The sequence below is a fragment of the Hevea brasiliensis genome, chromosome 10 (genome assembly GCF_030052815.1).
Source record: "Hevea brasiliensis isolate MT/VB/25A 57/8 chromosome 10, ASM3005281v1, whole genome shotgun sequence".
Classification (NCBI taxonomy): domain Eukaryota; kingdom Viridiplantae; phylum Streptophyta; class Magnoliopsida; order Malpighiales; family Euphorbiaceae; genus Hevea; species Hevea brasiliensis.
The window spans coordinates 10,069,940-10,088,105 of record NC_079502.1 but is presented as its reverse complement, the minus strand read 5'-3'; the positions used below and the strand labels follow the sequence as shown (position 1 = coordinate 10,088,105).

Genomic DNA, 18,166 nt, shown 5'->3' with positions numbered 1-18,166 from the left:
AAGGACAGCTTCAATCTTACTTGGATCTACCTTAATGCCCTCTTCTGATACTACATGCCCCAAAAAGGATATCTCCTTCAGCCAAAATTCACACTTCGACAATTTAGCATATAGCTGTTTCTCTCTCAAAATCTGTAGTACAATCCGCAGATGTCTATCATGCTCTTCTGCATTCCTCGAATAGACCAATATATCATCTATGAATACCATAACAAACTGGTCGAGGTATGGTCTGAAGATAGTGTTCATCAGATCCATAAAGCAAATGAACATTAGTTAACCCGAATGGCATGACTAGGAATTCATCATGGCCATATCGGGTTCAAGGCGCTTTAGGAATACTCGCTCTTGTACTTTCGGTGATAATAACTCGATCTCGTGTCAATTTTGAGAACATGTTGCACCTCAACTGATCAAACAAGTCATCAATACGGGGCAATGGATATCTGTTCTTTATTGTCACCTTATTCAACTGCCGATAGTCAATGCATAACCGGAGAGTGCCATCTTTCTTCTTTACAAACAATACTGGCGCTCCCCAAGGTGACACACTAGGGCGGATAAAGCCCTTGTCAAGCAACTCTTGCAATTGTACTTTCAACTCTTTTAATTCCGCAGGTGCCATTCTATATGGCTTTATGGAGATTGGGTCCACACCAGGCATAACATCAACTTCAAACTGCATCTCTCTTTTTGGAGGTAATCCTGGCATTTCATCAGGAAATACATCCGAAAAGTCACATATAGTAGGGATGTCCTTCAGTGCTGGACTCCCCACTTGGGTGTCTATCACATGTGCTAAGTATGCTTCACACCCCTTTCTGATCATTCTTCTGGCTAGTGCAGCCGAAATGATGTTTGATGGCAGTAAATGCCTCTCCCCATGTATTACCACATCACTGTACAAAGGGAGACCAAAAGTGACTGTCTTCAGTCTACAGTCAATCATAACATGATGCCTGGCTAACCAATCCATGCCCAAGATAATATCATACTCTCTGAAGGGCATTTCAATCAAGTCTGACAGGAAAATATGTCCTTGGATCACCAAAGGACAGTCTCTATAAATTCTGTTGACCCGGACCTCTTGTCCTAACGGACTAGTTACTAGCACTTCAAAATCCATTTGCACACATGAAACAGCAAGTAAACTAACTATGCTAGTACTAACATATGAATGGGTTGAACCCGGATCAAACAACACAAATACTTCTTGATCAGAGATAGAGAATGTACCAGCTACCACATCAGAAGTCTCAGCCTCTTCTCGCTGTCTCATTGTGTAGATTCTGGTTGAAGCACTTCCTTGTCCTGACTGACCAACTGTGCCCTGACTGCCTGAAGTAGTACCCTACCTCTACCTCTTCCTCTGCCAACTGATTGTGAACCTCTGAGAGCAGGACTCTGAATAGATCCCTCGGCAATAGTAGGAGCTGGACTATATCTCGGAGCACTAGTACAGTCTTTAGCTATATGGCCCTTGCCACCACAGTTAAAGCAGGCTCCAGTGGCCTAGTAACACTCCCCCCCATGAATCTTGCCACAAGTCTCACAGGGGCGGGCAGAATGTGAACCCCTGCTCGACTGCTGACCAGACCTAGGGGGTCTCTATCCGGAGAATCGGCCCCTACCAAATCTTCCACCTCGACCCCTGCTGGGTCCACTAAACTTCTTCTTTTTTCCAGAAGTCCCACCAGAACTCGGCTCTACAGACTTTTCCCCCTTGTCTTTTTCTGATTTCTCAGCTTTCTCTGATTTTTCTTTCACTGGGGTTGCTTCTGATTCTATTCTTTCCAACTCAAGTGCTTGAGACATGAGCTCTGAAAAGTTACTGTGTCGGAATCCCACAACTTGCATCCTTATGCTGGGCTTCAAACCCGTTTCAAATCTCTTGCACCTTGCCTTGCTGGTAGTAAGGAGACTCCCAGCATAATGACTTAAGTGGGAGAACTCCCTCTCATACTCTGCCACCGATCGATTCCCTTGTTTCAGGCTCAAAAATTCTTGCAATTTCTAGTCAACATATGCATCTGGGATGTATTTACATGCAATTCTCGATGAAGTCATCCTGTGTCAACACGGTGGTTCAAGCTGTGGGGGATGGTCTTCCACCAATCATACGCATCCCCTTGCAGTAGCGACACAGAGTACTCAAACTTTAGTTCATTATGGCAATGTAGCTTCTTAAATACTCTGTCCATTCTTTCAAGCCATTGCTCTGCCTCTAAAGGGTCCACTGTACCCTTAAATTCTGCAGCCCCATACTTCAGTAGTTTATCATATTGTCCGCCGAGGCGGTGGTTGTGCCACAGTGGTTGGGATGGAGCTTGAGCAGGCATACCCCGACCATTTCTTTGAAACATCGCAGCCTATCTGGCATGCGAATTGTGAGGAACTGCGGCATTTGTGGGGCTGGTGTTGCTGACCCACTAACATTCGGTAAAGCTGGGGCTTCCCCTTGTGCCTCAGCTTCAACAGACTGCTCAACTGAGCGATCCCCTTCTTCCATTTCAGGCTGAAGTTAGGGTATCTCCTGAATAAGTAACACATGGATATTTCCCTCCGTTAGTTCATATTCATGATATAATGCACTGTATGTGACAAATATGGACATTGAGCAGTTGTACTTAACAAAGAAAAATACAAATTCACAAGTTAAAATATACTTCAATAATTTGCTCTGATACCACTAAAACATGTCACACCTTACTCCTCCGTAAGGCATAACATGATCCCGTAGAATACTTAATGAACTACCGAACTTCACCTACCGATAACTCATTAAGTACCATACAAGGGATTTTAAAATAATTTTCTTACATTTTGGAAGTGGTGAGCATTTTGGTAGAAATTTAAAAATCAATTGTGACATCATTTTGATGTCATAAAGTAATGTAATTAGCTTTTTCTTTTCTTTTCTTTTCTTTTTTTTCATTTATCTATTAGTTCTTTAATTTAATTCCCGATTCCAAAATTTTCTTTTCTCCGTTTTTATTTGACAATTAGGTCAGGAGTCAGCTCTCGGGGTCAATTGACCAAATTGCCCCTCGCCGGTTCATTCCAGTTTGCAAATAATTCCATATTTCTTCCAGCTCCCTGACCTAATTATTTGGTAGCTTAACGCTTCTTTTCGTGATTTTCTCTTTTCCACTGTGTTCATAAGGGTCCTAAGGACCGCAGCGTCACTTTTACGGTTCAAATTTGAGTTTAAAGCGACTTATGTCGTTCCCAAGGAGGTCACTCATCGCTGTGACTCTCGGCTCGTTTAACTTCTTCTATTCTGTTTTTCTTATTTATAGTTAACTAATTAAACATTACTAATTATTTGTGTTTATGGCTTCTCAAGTTGTCTTAAGTGTGGTTCTAATCCCCTTAATTATCCGGACCGACACCGGTCACCGGAACAGTGAAATCTACCAGGCTATACAAACGGGGGTGTTACAGGTCATTACTGTGTTTTATTAAAAATTATCTATAATGCTTCCAATCAATATTATATGAATTTTAGTCAATTTTCTTGACACAAAATTTTATTATTATCAAAATTAAATTCATTGCTTGACTTTAAATGAATAGAAATTATGATTGTATTTTAGTTTAATGGGACTTAGAAAAAATTATATGATTCTAAAAATTAATTTTTAGAATTATTTGGGTGCAATAGCTTAAGCTCTATTAGATTAAACTATAGTCCAAGTTTGTCTTCAAAATAAATAGTAATTGGAGACACCTGAAATTATTTTAAAATTTATTGCTTTAATTTTCATGATCTAGCGTTGCTTTTGATTTTTATTTAGCTCCTATTTATCCATGTACATATGAATATATGTTTATGAATAACATATCACTCTAAAATATTCTTTAAACTTAAATGCCTTTATTTTTTATCAAAATCTGTTGATAAATCCCTTGGAAATGTACATTATACATTCCATTTATAATATTTATGCATTATGTGGATTATTTCCATAAAAATGTTTGTAGAAGGATTATTTTTGCAAATAATTTCAAAAAAGCCAATGGCCCCAAGGTGATAATTCGCCTTTATTAAGTTTATCAAGGCAACAATCAACTAAGCTAAAAATAAACTGAAGGTGTTTAACCAATTTATAGTGATAGTTTGTTAGGTTAAATAAAAAAATATAATTTTTATAATATTTAATATTTGAAAATAGAAATCGTGTAATATTTTCTAAAAAAATATTTTTCATGAAATATTTTTCATTGTTTGATTTTAATATTAAATTAATAATATGTATTTATTTCATGTATGTATAAATATTTTCACATTTTAAAAATAGGATTACTAAAATTTATAAAATGAAAAATGACCTTTTAAAAAAAATTTTTTTTTAAATAATTTAATTTTCCTTTTGATCAATAAAATATTTTTCATGAAATAAATGAAGTCTTAATATTAATAAATTATTATAATTTAAAAATAATATAAACAATTAATTAATTAAATTTAAATAATTAATAATATTTAAAAAAATATTATCAGACATTTCTGTATCAAAATTTTCTCATCATTAACAAGACTTTTTCTTTTAAATATGTTATTTTTATTTTGTAAACAAAGCGAACTGTATTTATACAAAGTGACAATGAATTAAAAATATATCGCTAAAGAAATTAAGACACAGAAAAGTAATATTTTCTACTTGGGTGAATTGCTATTAGGTCCCTATATTTTATTAAAATTAATTATTTAGTTTCTATTTTTTAGAATCAAATAAAAATATTATTATATTTTGTAAAATTAGATTTTCAAAAAAAAAAAAGTTTAGCCAACTTGTTTTAGCCTTAGTCAAAGAGAATAAATAATGCGGATGCCTATAATTATAAGAACTAAATAGTATGAATAGTTAAAATTATAAAAATTAAAAAATATAAATATTCAGAGTTAAAATAAGTTTATTAACTTTTTTTTACAAAATAATTAAAGTGCTTGATTTTATAAGATACAGAACGTTTAATTAGGTTTTAAAAAAATTAAATAATTAGTTTTTTTATAAATGAAAAAAATATTTCATTAATTAGAAATTAATTAGAAATAAAATATAAAAGAGAAGTACAAATTGACATACTATATTTTTATATAAATGAAATTAATTATAATGGCCCGGCCCACTAATGATATTATCCGCTCTGAGCCGAAGCCCTCATAGTTTTTAAAACGCGTCACTAGGGGTTACGAACCACTAACTTATAAACCCAGCATCTTTCCCGTGTTTTGTCGATGTGGGATTTGCCTAGAGTATTACATTAATAACTAAAAAAAAATAAAAAATTTTAAAGATTCACTAGTGCTGACAGAGTACGTAAATTGATCAATAGAAGAGTTGAATGCTCCACTCTTTAATTTCATGCTTTTTTATGAACCCATAATAAGAAGGAAGAATCTGTAATTTATAGAGTATTCTCTGCAGAAAAATAAAATATATCCAGTGGCAAATCTAAAAGAAGGCAGAGCCTCTCTCTACAATTTTCATAGTGAAAATTCTGACTAAATAAATAATTTTTACATGATAACACGGTGAATGGTCTAAGCAGTAAAAGTTCAGTAATAATATACCATTTTTCACTTCTAATTAATGTATAAAGGCACAGAAATGGTAACTCTTTCTTGCTTCTAATACATGATTTCTCATTTGTCAAACTTGCAAATTAAAAAGCTCACTATCACAAGGAATAATATTTCTTTTTAGCTGCAAACTTTACCCTAAATAATTTCTAAAACCTATCATTTCATGATTAACTTGTTGTCTCCCATATTTTATATTTAGAACTGCTTGCATCAACATGTCATGATCGCTGCAACAACTTTCATATTATAAAGAAAGAACAACAACATAAAAGAAAAAACAGGAAAGACCAATTCAGGTTCAACTGCTTCATTATAGTTTCTTTGCGGATGATCAACCACTACTTTCCCCTTTAATTAAGATCCCACTTCACCAACCCCAACTAATATCCAAGAGATCAAAGAATTGGAATACACACACAAAGATATGAAGGCTTCTTCCATTTCCATGGTCATCTTCTTCACCACCTTATCTTCTTTATCAATCTTGGTAAACTCACAAACCGATTCTTGCAGCTCAAATCTGAACCTCAATAGACAGCTTCCCTTTGATATTGCATCTCTCCACTGCGCTTCTGTATGGAATGCTCACAACTACATCCTTCGAGTAAGTTCATTAATTTCTTCCTTAAGATAACAACCAGTACATATATATAATCTGATCTTCTTTATTCTGCAGTTTGTGCAAACATCTCAGAATCTATGGAGCTTTGTCCTCTCAGCACCAGACGCAAGTTCTTACGTGGGAATAGGATTCTCAAGCAGCGGTTTAATGGTGGGATCGAGCGCAATCGTGGGTTGGGTATCGTCGACGGATGGTTCAGCGATGATAAAACAGTACTACTTAGGAGGACAAACTCCGACTCAAGTAGTACCTGACTCAGGCAACCTAAATATTACATATTCCATGATCACATCTCAATCGTCACGTTTGTACTTAGCCTTCCAGTTGAGCATCGATCAGCCGTCTTCCCGGTTGATTTATTCCCTTGGACCGGCCGGTAGATTCCCGTCGGCACCAGGCTACCAGTTGATGGAGCACCAAGATAAGGTGTCTACGGCTTTGAATTACGTGACAGGTAACCACTAGCTAATTTTGCATTTTTATTATTATTCAATGGAGCATGCTTGTTTATTTGGGGATTATTATAATATGTAGTGACGACCATGAACTAATCATGTCTACGGCTTTGAATTACGTGACAGGTAACCACTAGCTAATTTTGCATTTTTATTATTATTCAATGGAGCATGCTTGTTTATTTGGGGATTATTATAATATGTAGTGACGACCATGAACTAATCATATTCTGTATTAGTTCAATCAGTCGTTGATCATGAGATACCTCCAAAACGGGTTGCTTGTTATTATGCACAATCTCTCTCTCTCTCTCTCTCTCTCTCTCTCTATATATATATATATAAACTAACTAACGAAAATTTATTAGGCAGTATCATAATTGTTTCTAATATCATACATGTTGTGTCCATCATAGATTCAATGCTATGTGAATGTTAGAAAAATAACAATAACAATAACAATAGACTTCGATCATATATTCATTCTCCTTAAAGAAATTATGCCTTCTACTATATTATTGCAGAGTAGTTTGAGCAGATCACTTCAGGATAACATAACCAAAATAAAATTCTATATAGTAATTCTAGAATTTTTTTAAGAATGAATTAAAGAATATTAACGTTAATTGTCAGTAGAAGTGAAGAAACGAGATAGAAAAGGAAGAGATAATATTTTTTTGTTTCAAAACTATTGCTATTTATAAAGCATTTATACTTCTTCAAATAGATATAATAGTTCACTTTATATATATTAAAATAATTACGTTTGTTCACTTGCAACTTTTATAACAAATATAACAATTCATTTTTTCTCTTAGAAAAATTATATCTGTTCACTTATACCTCTTATAATAGAATAATTACATTTGTTCATATATATCTCTTAGAACATATATAATTGCTGGTAATAAATAGTTTCTTTTGATGTATTTTAATGAACAGACATAATTATTTCGATATGGGACAACTGTTATATCACTAATTATTTATAACAAATTTTGTATTCATCATGTATTTTGAATACGAATAAGTGGATTTCACTTATTTTATATATGAGTTTTAAATATATATTGTGTCTTAAGTTTATAATAAACTAAGTCAAATTATAAATGCATTTTCCATATTCTATTAAGAAAAATTCTTATTCAGACTCGGTCCGCTATGAACTTAAAACATAATTACATGAGATCTATATATTTAATAGGTGGGTCTCATCATACATGTTGTATCTTGATTCCATAGTGAATCAGATCTTGATAAGAAAAATCCCCCAATGAAAAGTATTTGTTTGAAGTTTGAAATGCATGAAATTAAACAGGTGCGACTAGCAACAATAACCCTCAAAGTGGACTAAGAAAGAGCCATGGGATACTGAATATGCTTGGATGGGGAATTATGATGATAATAGGAGCAATAGTTGCTCGCTACTGCAAGCAATGGGATCCTATTTGGTTCTATCTTCATACTGCCATTCAATCTTTGGGATTTCTACTGGGCTTAGCAGGAGTCATTTGTGGGTTTGTCCTGGAAGATCGTCTCAATGCTGATGTCTCTACCCATAAAGGCCTTGGGATCTTCATTCTTGTTCTTGGATCCCTCCAGGTTTGCATATAACAATACATTCTTGTTTCTTAATAAGATTTCACAATCCTATAGAAAATGACTTCAGTATCATTGAATTAAATATTATTAATTTTATGCATGTATATAGGTGATGGCATTTTTGGCAAGACCAGACAAGGCATTGAAAGTGCGAAAGTATTGGAATTGGTATCATTATAGCGTGGGGAGGATATTGATGGTATTTGCAATAGCAAATGTGTTCTATGGAATTCATCTAGGTGAGGAGGGAAGTTCTTGGAATGCTGGCTATGGGATTGTTCTTGCTATCTTGTTTGTAGTTGCTTTCATTTTAGAGTTGAGGGTTTGGATGTCAAAATGAATTTCTTAATTTCAACTCTTGTATCTTTATGTAACATTTTATTATTATTATTATTGTTATTATTGTTACTAATTAATTAATTGCTACTGAGAATTTGAGAGGATTTATTTTATTTTATTTTATTAGTTTTTTATATTAATGTGGATTTGATGCCCAATAAAATTAAATAGTGAAAAAAATTTATATAGTTGATCCCAACTAGTATGAGATTAAGATTTAATTACCAAACGATGTGGGATTTGGATATTCAAAAACGCATCATTCCAACCCCTTTAAACTGCATGTCTTTGTGCAGGAGACCAATATTGAGTCAAGTTGGATATCTAGGGTCTGGAGCTCTGATACCAAATAATGTGAACTCTCCTAACTTTAACTCAAAAGCTACCTCAAGAATGGAGGACTTGAAGATCTAGAAAAGCATCAGACCTAACTGTAGCATATGAAGCATCTCATAACAATTTCTAAATTTCATTATTTCAACCTTTTTAAAGTAATATAAAATAAACAAATATAACATAGATTTTTGTTTTTTTAAGTTTTAAGCGTCAAGTTTTTTTTTTATTTTTTTATTTTTAATTCTTAGTTAATAAGGTATAAGAGAAATTATATACTATATAAACATGGAATGCTAAGTAAATTAAGATACATATAGTCATTATAAGAAGGGTAAATTAGTCTACATAATTTTTATTAATTAAATTGATGGTAGCACTAGTAAGTATAGTTGTGGAAATAGAGGTTGTCATCCTAATATTAAAATAATTACATCTGTTCACTTGCAACTTTTATAACAGATATAATAATTTATTTTTTATCTCTTAGAAAAATTATATCTGTTCACTGATATCTCTTAGAATAGAACAATTACATTTGTTCTTATATATCTCTTAGAACATATACAATTGGTGGTAATAAATAGTTTCTTTTAATGTCTTTTAATGAACAGATATAACTATTTCGATATGAGACAACTGTTATATCACTAACTATTTATAACAAATTTTGTATTCATCATGTATTTTGAATATGAATAAGTGGATTTCACTAATTTTATATATGAGTTTTAAATATATATCATGTCTTAAGTTTACAACGAACTAAGTCAAATTATAAATGCATTTTCTATATTCCATTAAGAAAAATTCTTGTCCAGACCCGGTCCGTCATGAACTCAAAATATAATTAAATGAGATCTATGTATTTAATAGGTGGGTCTTATTATACATCTTGTATTTTGATTCCATAGTGAATCAGATGTAAATAAGAAAAATCCCCTAATTAAAAGTATTTGTTTGAAGTTTTAAATGCATGAAATTAAATAGGCGAGACTAGCAACGACAACCCTCAAAGTGGACTAAGAAAGAGCCATGGGATACTGAACATGCTTGGATGGGGAATTATGATGATAATAGGAGCAATAGTTGCTTGCTACTGCAAGCAATGGGATCCTATTTGGTTCTATCTTCATGCTGCCATTCAATCTTTGGGATTTCTACTGGGCTTAACAAGAGTCATTTGTGGGTTTGTCCTAGAAGATCGTCTCAATGCTGATGTCTCTACCCATAAAGGCCTTGGGATCTTCATACTCGTTCTTGGATCCCTCCAGGTTTGCATATAACAACACATTCTTGTTTACTAATCAGATTTCACAATCTTGTGGGAAACACTTTAGTATTATCAATTAAATATTATTAATTTTATGTATGTATACATGTATAGGTGATGGTGTTTTTTGCAAGACCAGACAAGGCATCGAAAGTGTGAAAGTATTGGAATTCATATCATCATAGCATGGGGAGGATATTGATGGTATTTGCAGTAGCAAATGTGTTCTATGGAATTCATCTAGTAAGGAGGGAAGTTCATGGAATGCTGGCTGTGGGATTGTTCTTGCTATCTTGTTTGTAGTTAGTTTCATTTTAAAGTTGAGGGTTTGGATGTTAAAATGAATTTCTTAATTTCAACTCCTTCTGTATCTTTATGTACTGTTTTAATATTATTATTGTTACTAATTAATTCATTGCTACTGAGAATTTGAGAGGATTTATTTTATTTTATTTTTTTAGTTTTTTATATTAATGTGGATTTGATGTCCAATAAAATTAAATAGCAAAAAAAATTTATATAATTGATCCCAACTAGTATGAGACTAAGATTTAACTACCAATCGATGTGGGATTTGGATATCCAAAAACGCATTATTCCCAACCCGTTCAAACTGTGAGTCTTTGTGCAGGAGACCAATATTGAGTCAGGTTGGAGATCTAGGGTCTGAAACTCTGATACCAAATAATATGAACTCTCCTAACTTCAACTTAAAAGCTATCTCAAGAGTGGAGGACTTGAAGATCTAGAAATGCATCAGACCTAACTGTAGCATATGAAGTATCTCATAATATTTTCTAAATTTCGTTATTTCAACTTTTTAAGGTAATATAAAATAAACAAATATAACATAGATCTCTTTTTTTCTTTTTTGAGTTTTAAGCATCAAGTTTTTTTTTTATTTTTTTTTAATTCTTAGTGAATAAGGTATAAGAGAAAATATATACTATATAAACATGGAATGCTAAGAAAATTAGGATACATATAGTCATTATCAGAAGGGTAAATTAGTCTATATAATTTTTATTAATTAAATTGTGATGCATACATTTTGCATAATCATTTAGGTTTAATTTCATAACCATTTTTATTTGATTATTAGTCATTTTTAGCTAATTTTATTAGTTAATTAGTTAGTTTTTCATAATTGTCGATTTTGGATTAATTTGTAATTTTTACTTTGTTTTGTAGGAAAAATGGTGTTTTTGAAGGACTAAAGAGAATTTTGCCATTGAGGAGTGTCTTCTACAGCAAAAAGATGCCAAAAGCAAGTTTTCAAGCTAAAATATGCATAGACCAAATCAGGCATAACTTGCCGCATAAGCTATGCAGCTCGCATAAGGAGGAAGAACACTTCTGTAATCCAAATTAAATGTGCATAAGGAGATCGCATAACTTATGCACATTCTCACCTCCCTTATGCAGATTCACGAAATTGTGCATAACCTATGCACTAAGTCATGCAATCGCGCATAAGGGATCAGATAACTTATGCACCCACTTATGCAATTCCCATAAAGAGTTCATTAATGAGTCGCGTAAGATTCCCTTAATGTATTCCTCCTAGAACATACTATTTTAGGGCTCCATGTCAGAAAAATGCTATATATAGTCCCATTTTCTCATTTTAGAGGAGGGAGGTAAGGAGCAAAGAAAGAAAGGAGGAGGCTAAGCAGAATTTGAAGAGTCATTTCCACCTTCCACACCATTTTCAACTAAGATTTGCAGATTTCTTTCTTTCTTTACACTTTTCTACATTTCTAGTGTTTAATTCCTTACTTCTTAGCTTAGATTAAAGCTTTATTTCCATTTAAACTCATCATATCTTGTAAGCATTATGGATAGTGAGTAGTTTACTTTTGATTCTGGAGTAAGGGTTGTAATATTTGAGATATTTGTGGATTTTGATTGGGTATTCCATATTTTGTGGCCTTAATGAGTTTTATTCATTTCTTGTAAGCTTAATGACATGCTTAATGTAGGATCCCATTGAGTAATGTTCTTAATCCATGGTTGAAGCACCGAAAGGAGAAGGCCTTGTGATAGATAATCAGGAAATTGGACTTAATTAACTTAGACCTAGAAATAGGCTAAGGATTAAGAGGATTCACAGATTAATTAAGGAACTTAATGGGTCTTAATTAATTCTAACTCCACGAAAGTAGGATTAGTTTGATTAAGGCACTCTTTGTCTCACCCGAAAGGGAATTCAAAGGATTTAAGAATTAATCTCCTTAAAACTCATAAGTTTCATAAGATTGGACAACCAATTTAAAATCCCAAAATAGCTCGAATATGAAATCCCGAACTCCGGAATCAGTTTTTTACCATTGTTAATTTCTAATCGAATTTAATCATTTGCCAATTTAAATATTGCCATATTTGAACTTGCTTATTTCTATTTGATGCAATTTTAGTTTAATTAATACATTGTTGAATAGAATATTAATTTTGCACATTTAGATTTCATACTCCATTACCCATTAATTCATCATTTTAATCTCATAAATACTTCAATTTAGTCAACTTTTATATCGAAAATTCAATCATTAACACAACTCCTCGTGGGATCGATATTTTTCTATACTACTTGTACGACCCGTGCACTTGCGGTTGGGACGCATCAAGTTTTTGGCGCCGTTGCCGGGGAGTTGTTTGTTTAAGATTGAATTCTTGATTATTTTAGTTGTTTTTAGTTTTATCTTTGTTATCTTTTCATTTTGTGTTTGTTTGTTCTTTTTCAGGTACCTTTAATCTTTTATGAGAAGAGCTAGAAGCTCAAGTGACACAACCTTACTGTTTAATCCTGAAATTGAGAAATTTTGTAAGGCCAACAAGAAAGAAACCAGAAGAAGGAAGGAAGTTTCGAGAGAGACTGAATTAGAAGCAAACATGGCTGATGAAAGAGTTAGAATTGGTGTTGGTAATGCTGGAAATGGTCAAAACAATGAAAATGAAGCCCAAGGTGAAGAAGTTGTTAATGCAAATGTGCCTAGGGGAAGTATGATGGATCATGCTTTTCCTCGTTTTGATGACTTGAGAGAGAGCATAGCAAGACCAAGAATTGATGCAAATAGTTACAAGATGGATTTTGGAGTTCTTCAAATGATCCAAAACTCTCAATTTGGAGGACATCCTTCTGAAAATCCACACACACACCTGAAGAAGTTTGCTATGATTTGCGACATGCAAAAACAACCTGGAGTATCTGATGATGCAGCAAGATTGAAGCTATTCCCATTCTCTTTGAAAGATAGAGCATTGGATTGGCTTGATTCTTTACCTCACAACTCCATTACAAATTGGGAGCAACTAATCGATGCATTTCTTGCACAATATTTTCCACTGAAAACTCAAGAGCCGAGGAATCAAATGACACTTTTCATCAAGAGAAGATGAAACTCTCTATGAATCATGGATGAGATTGAAGGAATTAGTGAGATTATGCCAACATCATGCCATTCAAAATTGTATGATAAATCTTTATTTCTACACAAATGTCACTCCCGCAATCAGAGGAATTATTGATGCTCAAACAGAGGAGAATTTATTATAAAGCATGAAGATGAAGCTTATGAGTTATTAGAGAAAATTGCAAAGAATACTCATCTTTGGAGTAGTCCAAGAGGACCACTCCAACTCAGAAAAGGCAAGCTGCTGGAATGTATGATCTTGATCCATTCAACATGATTAATGCAAAGTTTGATGCACTTACAAATGTCCTTGCTAAGAAAATGGAAGATTTGAGTATGTTGGTTAGTTCATCATCATCAGCTGGAAGTTCACAACAAGTGGCTTATGCAGAGGAAACAACCAGCTGTGGAGTAGATTATGGAGAACAAGCAGCATATGTTGGTAATTATGGAAACAAGCAAATGGGGAATCCTTATTCTCAAACTTACAATCCAAATTGGAGGAATCATCCCAACTTTTCATGGGGCAATCAGCAAGGTCAAGTTCAAAATCAGAATTTTCAACCACAACAGCAGAGTCAAGTTCCATATCAGCAAAATAGGCAACCATTGCCCAATTTTCAGCAGAAAAATATGAACCCTCCACCATAACATCAAAAGAACGAAATTCCACCATCAAGCTTTATTGCAAATGATTCTTGCCAACCAAAATAAGCATGATGATGAGATGAGAGAGGTGAAAGCAAGGCTGGAACAAATGCAAACACACAAATGTATCGCCGAAAACCAGATTGCACAACAAGCATCTTCCTCAAGTGCCAAATCTTTTGGAAAGCTTCCAAGTCAACCAGAAAATCCAAGAGAGCATTGTCAAGCTATTACTTTAAGAAGTGGTAAAGTTATAAATGATGAGAAGAGTGAAAACAGTGAGAAGAGAGAAAATGAAAAAGGAACTGATGAGAGTGAAAAACAAGAGAGTGCAGAAAAATGTAAGGAGAAATTTGAAGAAAAAGAAGAGAAGTATATACCTCCTGAGCCCTACAAGCCACAACTTCCCTTTCCACAAAGATTTCACAAAGCCAAGCTTGATAGGCAATTTGGGAAGTTCTTAGAGGTTTTGAAGAAACTTTACATAAATGTGCCTTTGTTGATGCTCTTTCACAAATGCCCTCTTATGCAAAATTCTTGAAAGAAATTCTCTCAAACAAGAGAAAACTTGAAGATGATGAAACTGTAGCTTTGACAGAAGAATGTAGTGCTATCCTCCAAAGGAAACTTCCTCCAAAGCTTAAGGATCCAGGGAGTTTTTCAATTCCATGCCACATTGGAGAGTCTTGTTCTACAAAAGCTCTATGTGATTTAGGGGCCAGTGTTAGCCTTATGCCCCTTTCTATCTATGAGAAGCTCAACATGGGAGATCTAAAGCCAACCCATATTTCTCTTCAGTTAGCTGACAGAACAATCAAGTATCCTGAAGGGATTTTGGAGAATGTGCCCTCAAGGTTGGAAAGTTCTATATACCGTTGACTTTGTCATCTTGGACATGGAGGAAGATTCTAATATTCCAATTATCTTGGGAGACCCTTTCTAGCTACAAAGGAGCATTGATTGATGTGAAAGGAGAAAAGCTTACTCTTAGGGTTGGTGAAGAGCAATTAATTTTCAATATTAATAACTCTATGAAGAAGCATCATTCAAGTCGATACTTGCTTGAGAGTTGATATTATTGATGAGCTGGTTGAAGAACACTTCGTAAAGAAATATCCGTAAGATCCACTTGAAAATTGTTTGGTTCATGGAGGAGGCATAGACTATGACAACCCTCATGTAGCTGCATATACTCAACACTTAGAGGGAAGTCCACCATTCATTTCTCGCTCCAGCTTTTCAACTCACACAAAAGGAAAAAGCAATTTAAGCAACCATCATTCAAGGAAGAAGATGCACCTAAGGTAGAACTTAAGCAACTTCCTTCTCACTGTATGAATTTCTTGGCACTAATAACACTTATCCAGTAATTGTAAATGCAAATTTGAGTACTTTAGAGGCTGATAAGTTGTTAAGAGTGTTGAGAAAATTTAGGAAAGTTTTGGGATACACCATAGATGACATTAAGGGAATAAGCCCACATTTTTGCATGCATAGAATCAGTTTGGAAGAAAATTGTAAACCATCTATTGAACATCAAAGGAGGTTGAACCCAAATATGAAAGAAGTTGTTAAAAAGGAAATTTTGAAGTTGCTTGATGCAGGGATCATATATCCCATCTCGCATAGACTTGGGTGAGCCCAAGACATGTTGTTCCAAAAAGGGTGGAATGACAATGTCAAAAATGAAAATAATGAATTAATTCCCACTAGAACGGTGACTAGTTGGCGAATGTGCATAGATTACAGAAAATTAAATGTTGCCACTAGAAAAGATCACTTTCCACTTCCCTTCATTGATCAAATGTTGGAAAGACTAGCTAGGCATTCTTACTTTTGCTATTTAGATGGATATTCAGGTTTTTTTCAAATCCCTATCCATCCAAATGATCAAGAGAAAACCACTTTTACTTGTCCATATGGAACCTTTGCTTATAGAAGGATGCCATTTGGGTTGTGTAATGCACCAGCCACTTTTCAGAGGTGCATGATGGCAATCTTCTCAGATTTCATTGAAGACATAATGGAGGTTTTTATGGACGATTTTTCTGTTTATGGATCTTCTTTTGATATATGCTTAGCTAACCTTTCTAAAATTTTACAAATGATGTGCGATATCGACCTTGTGTTAAATCGGGAAAAGTGTCATTTCATGGTTCAGAAGGGATAGTGCTTGGACATTTGGTGTCTAACAGAGGAATAGAGGTTGATAAAGCCAAAGTTGAAGTGATAGAGAAGATGGCTCCTCCTACCAATGTCAAGGGAATTCGAAGTTTCCTAGGACATGCCGGGTTCTACAGACGCTTTATTAAGGATTTTTCTAAAATAGCTAAACCTTTGTCTAATTTGTTAAGTAATGACACACCATTTGAATTTGACCAAGAGTGTTTGGATGCCTTTTGCAGGTTGAAGCAAGCTCTCATCATCGCACCAATCATGCAACCACCGATTGGAGCCTACCTTTGAAATTATGTGTGATGCTAGCAACTATGCAATTGGGGCTGTTCTTGGTCAAAGAAAGGACAAAAAGGCTTATGCTATTTATTATGCTAGTAGAACACTGGATGAGGCTCAAACAAATTATGCAACAACTGAAAAGGAATTTTTGGCAATTGTCTTTGCATTGGAAAAGTTCAGACCTTACATTATTGACTCAAAGGTGGTTATATTTTCAGATCATGCAGCCATCAGGTATTTGCTCCGTAAAAAGGAGGCCAAACCGAGGCTCATTAGGTGGATTCTGATGCTACAAGAATTTGATTTGGAGATTAGAGATAAGAAAGGAGCCAAAATGTAGTTGCCGATAATCTTAGTAGGTTGAAATTGGATGGTGAAGAATTGGATGAAATCCCTATTGATGAGTTTTTCTTGGATGAACAACTTTTCTCTCTTGTTGCTAAACTAACTTGGTATGCACTTTGTGAATTATCTATCTTGTGGAGTTTTACCTCTAGGTATAACATGGCAACAAAAGAAAAAGTTTCTGCATGAAGTGAAGTTTTATAGATGGGATGATCCTTTACTCTTTAGGAGATGTTGTGATGGTCTAATTAGAAGATGTATTCCTGAAGAGGAAATCCAGAGTATTTTGCATCATTGCCATGCTTCGATTATGGAGGACATTTTGGCATCTCTAAGACAAATAGTAAAATTTTGCAAGCTGGTTTCTTTTGGCCAAATCTTTTTAAGGATGTGAGGAAATTTGTGTTGGATTGTGATAAATGTCAAAGGAGTGGAAATTTGTCAAAAAGAGATCAAATGCCCCTAAATAATATTCTTGAAGTGGAATTATTTGATGTTTGGGGAATAGATTTTATGGGGCCATTCCCTCCTTCATATGGTAATAGATACATCTTAGTTGGGGTTGACTATGTGTCAAAGTGGGTGGAAGCTATTGCAACTCCAACTAATGATGCTAGAGTGGTAGTAAAATTTTTGAAAAAATTTGTCTTGAGCAGATTTGGAGCTCCTAGGGCTATAATTAGTGATGGGGGTTCCCATTTTTGTAATAAGCAATTTGAGAGCTTAATGAGGAAGTATGGTGTAGTGCACAAGATAGCTACCCCATACCATCCTCAAAACTTCAGGACAAGTTGAAATTTCTAACAGAGAGCTCAAGCATATTTTGGAGAAAACAAAGGAACAATTCTAGGAAAGATTGGTCTATCAAACTAGATGATGCTTTATGGGCATATAGGACTGCCTACAAAACCCCTATAGGAACTACTCCCTTTAGGTTGGTGTATGGTAAGTCTTGTCATTTACCTGTGGAGCTAGAACATAGAGCATATTGGGCCATTCAGACCTTGAATTTTGATCTTAAGCAAGCTGGTGAGAAAAGGTTGTTACAACTTAATGAGCTTGAGGAATTGAGGATGGATGCTTATGAAA

At 34.1% G+C, this 18,166-nt stretch overlaps 1 protein-coding gene and 1 non-coding gene across 2 annotated transcripts; one reads left to right on the top strand and one right to left on the bottom strand.

Annotated features, from left to right (window-relative positions):
• Positions 1-5,756: 5,756 nt before the first annotated feature.
• On the top strand, positions 5,757-8,734 carry LOC110646043 (cytochrome b561 and DOMON domain-containing protein At3g07570). The gene is made up of 4 exons (XM_021799347.2): positions 5,757-6,194; positions 6,267-6,666; positions 7,986-8,269; positions 8,379-8,734. Exons 1-4 carry the CDS (start codon positions 6,015-6,017, stop codon positions 8,607-8,609), a joined length of 1,095 nt encoding a protein of 364 aa, XP_021655039.2. The 5' UTR covers positions 5,757-6,014; the 3' UTR covers positions 8,610-8,734.
• Positions 8,735-13,570: 4,836 nt separating this feature from the next.
• LOC131169944 (small nucleolar RNA R71) lies at positions 13,571-13,676 on the bottom strand. Its single transcript, XR_009140889.1, has one exon. It is a non-coding gene; the product is annotated as a small nucleolar RNA R71 (small nucleolar RNA).
• Positions 13,677-18,166: the final 4,490 nt, after the last annotated feature.

What these genes read in the sequence shown, in the direction of transcription:
- LOC110646043 (XM_021799347.2), top strand. Translation starts at nt 6,015, where the DNA reads ATGAAGGCTTCTTCCATTTCCATGGTCATCTTCTTCACCACCTTATCT. An exon ending in GGCTTTGAATTACGTGACAG is followed by an intron (nt 6,667 to 7,985) that starts GTAACCACTAGC and finishes GAAATTAAACAG; the next exon opens with GTGCGACTAGCAACAATAAC. An exon ending in TTGTTCTTGGATCCCTCCAG is followed by an intron (nt 8,270 to 8,378) that starts GTTTGCATATAA and finishes GCATGTATATAG; the next exon opens with GTGATGGCATTTTTGGCAAG.